This window comes from Nicotiana tabacum, chromosome 24 (assembly GCF_000715075.1).
Source record: "Nicotiana tabacum cultivar K326 chromosome 24, ASM71507v2, whole genome shotgun sequence".
Taxonomy (NCBI): domain Eukaryota; kingdom Viridiplantae; phylum Streptophyta; class Magnoliopsida; order Solanales; family Solanaceae; genus Nicotiana; species Nicotiana tabacum.
The window spans coordinates 27,774,995-27,783,544 of record NC_134103.1 but is presented as its reverse complement, the minus strand read 5'-3'; the positions used below and the strand labels follow the sequence as shown (position 1 = coordinate 27,783,544).

Here is an 8,550-nt window from a genome sequence, read left to right as displayed (position 1 = left end):
AAAAAACTTACATAATATATTCCTTCTGATTCAACCAAATTTTAATAACCTGAATAGAAAAAGCCTTTTAATAATTCCATTTGCAAATCATGCGTTCTCTCTTTTTCCTTTTTTTTTCCCCCTTTTTTTTCCCCTTCAAATCATGTGGTCTAATAATTGAGTATTGGCGTTACCTTGGGCGTGGTTACATCTCATTTGAAATTGTAAAGGGACCTCTGGTAAGTGGGCCAACAATATAATTTAATTGGGCCACTTCAATTTAAACCAAACACTGTTTTATCTTGATTATGGGCCACACTTCGATGAATAGGTCCAAATAGCAATATTCAAACGGAGTTAACATAATACGTTGTCGTATAATCTCTGCCGTCAAGTCGCCAAATGGCAATACAGCGACGCCAAATCAGATTCTGTTACCACACACTATTCCAACCGAAGATACTAGTGGGTCCCACTCTTTACTCACCTGCACGTTCTCTTCGCCCACTAGCTTACCAACAAACAGCCTCTTCATCAAAGCCATCTGGTACCCAATTACATTGCGCCACGTCATGTTACTGTGACTGTCTGCCACAGCCTTACACGGGGGTGTGCAAAGAGAAACTTATTTCACCAAAAAATAAATGGAAGATATTTTATTTACATAATTTTTTTGACTAAACTTGAATTTTTTATTTGGCATGTTTAACAATTCCATGAGAGAGACCAACTGATAAAGAAAACAACAATAACTCAAAGCCAGTGGAGTCTGTGGAAGGTAATGTGTGCGCTGACCTTATTCCTACCTTGTGAAGATAGAGAGGTTGTTTCTGATAGAATCTCGATTCAAGAAATAGTAAAACTAAAGTAACAAACAATAGCAAAAATAATGTAATAGGAGCAAATAACACAACATGTAATAATAAAAAACCAGAAATAAGAAAAATATAAAAATAGTACTAGTACTATCGGTACCATCAAGGGTCAACTGTTTTAAATGTCAACCTTTTATCCTAATTTTCGACCTTTACTCTTTCCTAACAATGGTCGGATAAATTCCCTTTATGAATTATTTCAAATTATATCTTTCACAACAATAATAACAACGCATGAATTCTAGATAAGTTGGGATCATCTATATGATTTGTTTCGGTTAATTCACCATTTTTTATTCGTTTTTAGGCTAATAGCATACAAAAATTGAAATATAAATGAAAAGGAAATCGAATGTTTTCTTTTATGTGGCATTATCAATGTTTGGAGCGTCAAAGAGATTTTACTAATATCATTTATCAAGTGTTTTAGATTATTAATTTTTATGATTTTAGTGCTTATATGTTAGTTTTTAATTCAATTTTCTTTATAAAATATCTTCGCATCACACGAATTAAATAATTTAACGTTTATACTCTTCGAAAAAGTAATAGAAGCAAAGATTCAATTTTCTTTATAAAATATCTTCGCATCACACGAATTAAATAATTTAACGTTTATACTCTTCGAAAAAGTAATAGAAGCAAAGATTTAGAAATTCGTACAGAAAAGAAGATTGGTTGGGTTAACGGCCATTAAACTTTTTTATCTCTTCTTTTTGTGTCAGTTGCTGCTCGGCTGCTTATGCCCTTTTGAGCTAGTAGTAATAGTAGTCACTATCATTCTGTAACAGCGCAGTCATCTTAACAAAATACGGAATATTAAAATCTCTCTCCTCTTCACCCACTCTGCGTATCTTAGCTCAACATCCACCATTTCCTCTACCCTGCGCATTTCACGTTTACCACATCGTTGACGACCGAGCCAACTCGCCGGCGTTTCCTCAACGCCTGTCTATCCTTTCAACATCCGCCAGAACATTCTCGAAACTCGCATTTCCTAAATAATAACATCACACACAGAGAAAACACGTCTACATTCTAGAAGCTTCGTTTTGCGTCAAAACAATGGGACTTGATTACTATAACGTACTAAAAGTATCTCGGAATGCAAGTGAAGAAGATTTAAAGAGATCGTACAAGCGATTAGCTATGAAATGGCATCCAGATAAGAACAGTCAGAACAAAAAAGAAGCAGAAGCAAAATTCAAGCAGATTTCTGAAGCGTATGATGTGCTTAGTGATCCTCAGAAGCGTCAGATCTATGACGTGTACGGTGATGATGCATTGAAATCCGGTCAATTTGCCTCGGCGTCGCCGACTAGTGCTGGTAGTAACGCCAGAGGGTTTAGGTTCAATACGCGTGATGCGGAGGCTATTTTTGCTGAGTTTTTCGGTGGATCGGGTAGTAATTCCGGTGCCGGAGTCGGTCGGAAGGCGGCGCCGGTGGAGAATAAACTGCCGTGTAGCTTGGAGGAGCTTTACAAAGGTTCTAGAAGAAAAATGAAGATCTCACGGATTCTTCTGGATGACTCTGGGTAGGTATTCGTTAAATTAAACGTATAATTACAAGTATTTTGCGTTTTACGTCATCGTCAATTGCGTAATTTGCACAATTTTGTTTTATCAAATTTGCTAATCTCTCCATTTCAAGAAACGTTGTTTGAATGGACACGGAATTTAGAATAAAAAAAAGAATGATTTGACATTTGTGATTTAAAACAAGCTATCCAGAATTTGAAATTTATGGTTTCTACCATAATTTCAAATTAATATACAATAATAACTGGGTTCACAGTTAGATTTTTATAAATATTTAGTAAATTTCTTAATATAAATACATGATTACACAATAGTTACTGGGTTTCCGGGAACCCATATTAAATGTTCTAGGTCCGCCCCTGGCTATACATATTTGTACAGCTATAGATCTATCTCATTAAAGATAAAATGAAACTTTTAAAGTTTTATTGTTTCTAAATATAAAAATATACCGTTTTTAAATATTACAGTATTTTTTTTAGGATATACTAAAATACAACAAGTATCACATAAATCAGGAGCAAAGTACTATTTTTAACTTTCTTGATGGTCTGGGAGAATGAGAATAATTTTTTAGTGTAGTCCCGCTTTGTTTATTTTTAGTCAATTTTCATTTCTTAGAAGCAAAAAGTTACTTCCTTTCTTCTGACGTGCTGACCGAGGTTGTTGAAGTTTGCATTTGCGCTTTGATATGCTTTTTGAATCAAAATTGTGCTGTTGCTGGGACAAATCTTCGTTGGTAAAAGCTTTATATCTCTGACATCCCAATGTGTATTAGCCAGTATCTTTTTTGACATAGCTATTAAGAATATGCTTTGAACTGGCACCAAGGTTAGAACACCTTGGTGTTGCACTAAACTATTAGATAGAAGTTGAGGATGAAGTACGAACATTATCCTATTTTAGTGTCAAGTTTTTGTTTTCAAAGATCAAACTGACTTGGGTAAAGTTACTAACTTCATATTTTTAGATTTTAGTGGTTGAGAAACTATTTTCACTAATAGTTGAGGCTGGCTACATGATCAATACCCATTTCATTCGATTGCACCTGTTTCATTCCGATCCATTACTCAATAATTGGGTTTGCTGATACTTGAGGTTCTCTGCAGTTTCTACTAAAGTACAAATATATAAACAAGCTCATTACAAATTAACTAGTTTTATACTAGCCGTCAACCTACTACAAAATTGTTCCTGTGTTCATCACTTACAGAAATATCTGTAATAATGCCTTAAATGCATTTTGACCAAATGTTTTTTAGCTAATTGAGTGTACTGATATTTATTGACCTTGTTAACATCCTCCCTTGGTAAAATAACAGAATCACATTTGTTTGTTACTGAATAGTCTAGAAGGTTGAAAAAGACGTGATTGTTCACGGCTATTCTTTCTATTAGGAATCAGAAGCTCCTAAACCCTGCCCAATTTGCAGATTTATATCAAAGTAACTGCTGCTTAATGTTTAGTTATGGTCACCTGGGAGGTAGACTGATCTCCTGAATGTTGCAATTCCCTTATGCAAAAAATTAATTGTCCCATTATAGTTGAGGGAATGAGTTGTTCTCTCCTTATATAGTCTTGGGCTAATTTCACCTCATAAACTAACTTCTAGGGTTGAGTTAAGCCAATGTTCCATTATCTTACATTGTGTCAAAGTCAAACCTATCATTATTTTTGCAATGTTGGGTCACAATGTTGTATTGCCTATGCTCCAAATGTCCAGTTCTTAATGCACAGGCGTATTGATTGCCCCACATGGTTGAGACTTGAGATTAATCGGTTGTTGTCTTCCTGTATGGTCTTCGACAATTCTCATCTTATGAATTAACTTTTAGTTTTAAGCCCCATGTCCATTTTCTTTACAGAAAGCTTATGATCATCTAGGGATGTGGATTGATCACACTCATTGTTTCGATTCTCTGGCGCAATGATAAAACTTCTTATAGAAACTACAGTCAATGGGAGGCAAAAAATTTAGCTACTGAAAGCAATAGTTCTTTTTCTGGAGGGGCAGGGTGAAGGTGTGGGTAGCAAAGCAATGACAAATTTGACAACAAAGTTCAGTGAATATGTGGATTACAAGCCATGAATTTATCAAACTAAGAAGTTTCACTCAATTATTTCGCACTCAGTTGCTCTAACCCCGGGTCCTATATGTTCCATGTGCGAATTTCTTTTGCAGTAAGCCTACAACTGTTGAAGAGGTCTTAGCGATACACATCAAGCCTGGTTGGAAGAAAGGCACAAAAATCACTTTCCCAGAGAAAGGAAACTATGAGCCTGGAGCTACTCCTGGTGATCTTATTTTTGTGATAGATGAAAAGCCGCATGCTGTCTTCAAGAGGGATGGAAATGATCTGGAGATCAATCAGAAAATTTCTTTACTAGATGCTCTTACTGGGAAAACTATAAGCTTGATCACTTTGGATGGACGGGAACTCACAATACCAATCACAGATATTGTTAAACCAGGACATGAGCATATAATCCCAAATGAAGGAATGCCAATATCAAAGGAACGTGGCAAGAAAGGAAATTTGAAGATCAAGTTTGACATTAAATTCCCATCAAGGCTAAGTGCAGATCAGAAATCTGATATCAGGAGGGTACTGTGCAGGAGCGCTGACTAATCGTGGGTTTTAGTTAAGGTGTCACTAACACTATCATGCATGTGCAGCGAAATGTAAATAATTAACAAGTTTTCTGTAGAAAGGAAATTGTGCATAGTAGGATGTAGTTTAAGGATGCCTCAATATTTACAACATGTGAGCTAATGTAGTTTCTACTTAGCTGCCTGCCTCTTTTTTTTCTTTTTTTTTTTAAAAAAAATAATAATAATAATAATGTTGGATGTAAAAGGGGAGTAAGTAGTAAGTAGTTTAATAATTGTGTTTGATTTGGAGGTGGATGCTACATATCAAGTGTTGTGGTTGAGATTAGTGGCACTGTGTTATAGTTGTGTATTCCGTCTGTGCAGGGCAGACCTTTGATGAATTTAGTGTGTTGGTTGTTTTTGCATTTCTTAAGGGCGAATTTTCTACTTCCCTTTTATCTTTTGAGTGAATTTGCTTTGGATCCAGATCTACGTTTTCCTTTTGCTCCTCATCAGCAAGCTCAATCAGGATGACATGATTTCTCCCAATTCGGTTGTTCTTGTTAATCAAAGTCTGGTAAATTATGGAAGTTTATAGTTTCATCATTCATGTGCTGCATTATGAGAGAAAGATGCCCGAATCTTGAACTCTGTTGGGTAGTAGTTCCTCTCTCTCTCTCTCTCTCTCTCTCTCTCTCTCTCTCTCTCTCTCTCTCTCTCTCTCTCTCTCTCTCTCTCTCTCATATGTGTGTGTCTAGTTTTCCACGTCTTTTGTTTAAATGAAAAATTCCTTAAGCTGCAGTTTGATTCGATTTGACGTCTTGGTGACTTCTTGTCTCTAGCTTCTTTTTGGCCAAAATTGCTTCTTTTTCTTTTAGTTGTCAAAAATACTTTCTTTTTTTCTTTCAAAATTATTTGGTCAAGTTCTTTTTGGAGAAGCAAAAAAAAAAAAAAAAAAAAATTGTTTTAAGTATATTTTTTGAAAAATACTTTTAAAAAAAATACATTTATAAATACATTTTAAAAACGTGACCAAATATTATTTAGATTTTAGAAGCTTGCAAACAATAACCTTAAAATAAGCGTAATAGTCAAACCGCAAAGGTGCCCTGACTGCATGTATTTTACTCATATTCTTTAACTCATTATATAGATTCGCCTCGATAAAGACGCTGCACGGCAATATCAAAGCTACTTTTGTAGAGTATTTTATAGGAGTATTTTAGTAAATTCTTAAAGGGAGTTCAGGGGCGTGGGGATACGCATACTCTGTTGAATATGGGAACGACATTCCATGAACAAAAATAAAAACCAGAAACACATTTATTTATTCAAACCAATATACCAACATGCTTTAATCAGCTTTCTTACAATCAGAAGTGAGCAAAAATTTGAGGATACATAGCTACTTTTTCAATTAAAAATTGATAAGATATGAATTTTATTCTACACAGACTATGATTCCAGTAAACTCTGCTCAAAACACATGTTTGCTTAGATAAGGATAGCTCTGTGTTTCTCAATTTTCTTCTTTAGTCCATCCTTATCTGCTCCCACAACTTTGTCAATCACCTTCCCTTTTTTAATCAGCACAAATGTTGGCATTGCTTGAACCCCATATTCCTCAGCTACTTTCTGCTTACAATTCATCCAAGATTTTAGAAATTAGTATCCATTTAGATATCAAAAGAGTTGAAAAAAAAAAGGATTGTAAAGGTAAGAACATAAGATCTTACAGCCAATTCATCAACATCAATCTTGACAAATTCAACATCTGTATATTTAGCAGCAAAGTCATTAATAACTGGTTCTATGTATTTGCAAGGACCACACCATGCTGCTGTAAAGTCAATAACAACCTAGCAATAGAGCAAAACATCCTAATGATTAGTATCACCAAATACAAAACGAGTTTAACTTTTATACACTATCATTGCAAGTAGGGGTGTACAAAGAAAACTTATAAACCGCACCAAATCGATAATCCGAATTAAACCGTAAAAAAAAAACGCAATTGTGATTTGGTATTGGGAAAATAAATCTGACCATAATTGATTTGATTTGGTTTTAACTAAAAAAAGTTAAACAGAATCCAAACTAATCTGATAGTACATTTATACAATTTTTAAAAATATTTTATACATATAAATATTTATTGTAATGTAATTTATAAATATTTCTTAAATGTTTTCACAATTTTATCCTTTAACGTATTATTTCAAATTTGGACTTAACATTCTTGAATGGTAAATAAATTTTATAGCCAATAAATATAGTAACTCAAACAAAGTTCAAATCAATACTAATACTAACAAAAGAAATTCATTTCAACACTAAGAATGATGATAGTGTTGGATATCTATTTTTTTAGTTTTACATTGGTTTATAATGAAAATGCATAACTTAGTTTATCTTTTTCTTTAGTATTTAGTTATGTAATTAATAGTACTTATTAGCTATACTTATTTTAGCATGACCTATATAGTATTTTTAGATTATGTTAATTTTCATTATGGCTTATTAATTAGCAATATTTGCTTTATACAATTTTATTATCTCCGTTATTGAATATTTTTGTATAATACTATGACTTACCTCATATTATTGTATTATTTTCTTGGAAAATACATTATATAGTTGTATATGGCTAAAGAAATATTTGGAGTACAAGTTACATATTTTGTGCTATGAAGACTTTACCGGGAAAAAACCTGAAAATCCAAAAAAACCGAAAAATCAAAATTGAAAAACTCGACTTTGTTGGTTTGGTTTTGTGTATAAATTTAAAAATCCGACACCATTGATTTGGTTTGATAATTGAGAAATGCGAACCAACCCGACCTATATACACCCTTAAGTGGAAGCAGATTTTTTATACTATCGAATCATGACCTCGAAGATAATTAGAGATAACTGCTAACAAAAAGTGAGTTTAGTAACATGAAAAACAAGACATACTTATGTTTAGGCTAACTCCATACATGTGCAATATTTCAAAAACGGTTACCAGTTTGTTTGTATCTTTCAAAGAATCAAAATGGAGCTTCCATTTTGTTGAAGAATGGAAAGCAATGACTTGAGACCTCTTGACTTGTGGTACTGTGGTTGTCATATTATTAGCTTCATGCAAAGTAGATGAATAGTTAGCACCCATTTTCTTCTAGTTTTCTTGATTTAAGAATTTTTCTCTTCAAATGGTTTCTAAAATTTTCTTTGGTTTGACGTTGGAGCTTAGAGTTTTGGAGGGACCCTTTTTATATTGGTGCTGATGTACAGACTTTTCTCGTTTAAAATGTAAAAACAACTTAAACTAGTACAGAATATGTTCTTCATTATGTCGACTATTCCATTATACAAAGAAAGATTTGATGCTAGATATCTTTTGTTTCTGTATGTTCTTTTTCCAATATTTCTGAAAAAGGATCGTGCCCACTTTATTCTCATACGCTGCATTTCCACCTTGCAACAAAGTCGTTTAATATGTTACTTTATTATTCTTTGGAAGCTTCTAAAACGTCAATATTTGAAGTTTCTTTGATACAAGTAACTCCATTAACAAGAGT

The 8,550-nt window shown here is 33.5% G+C and overlaps 2 protein-coding genes across 2 annotated transcripts; one reads left to right on the top strand and one right to left on the bottom strand.

Annotated features, from left to right (window-relative positions):
* The first annotated feature begins 1,919 nt into the window (after positions 1-1,919).
* On the top strand, positions 1,920-5,024 carry LOC107759603 (dnaJ homolog subfamily B member 1-like). The gene is made up of 2 exons (NM_001324651.1): positions 1,920-2,389; positions 4,577-5,024. The coding sequence occupies exons 1-2, from the start codon at positions 1,920-1,922 to the stop codon at positions 5,022-5,024; spliced, it is 918 nt and encodes a 305-aa protein (NP_001311580.1).
* Positions 5,025-6,309: 1,285 nt separating this feature from the next.
* Positions 6,310-8,226, bottom strand: LOC107759605 (thioredoxin H2-like). The gene is made up of 3 exons (XM_016577580.2): positions 7,995-8,226; positions 6,724-6,846; positions 6,310-6,622 (listed from the first exon to the last, which is right to left on the bottom strand). Exons 1-3 carry the CDS (start codon positions 8,139-8,141, stop codon positions 6,482-6,484), a joined length of 411 nt encoding a protein of 136 aa, XP_016433066.1. The 5' UTR covers positions 8,142-8,226; the 3' UTR covers positions 6,310-6,481.
* Between the last annotated feature and the right edge of the window lie 324 nt (positions 8,227-8,550).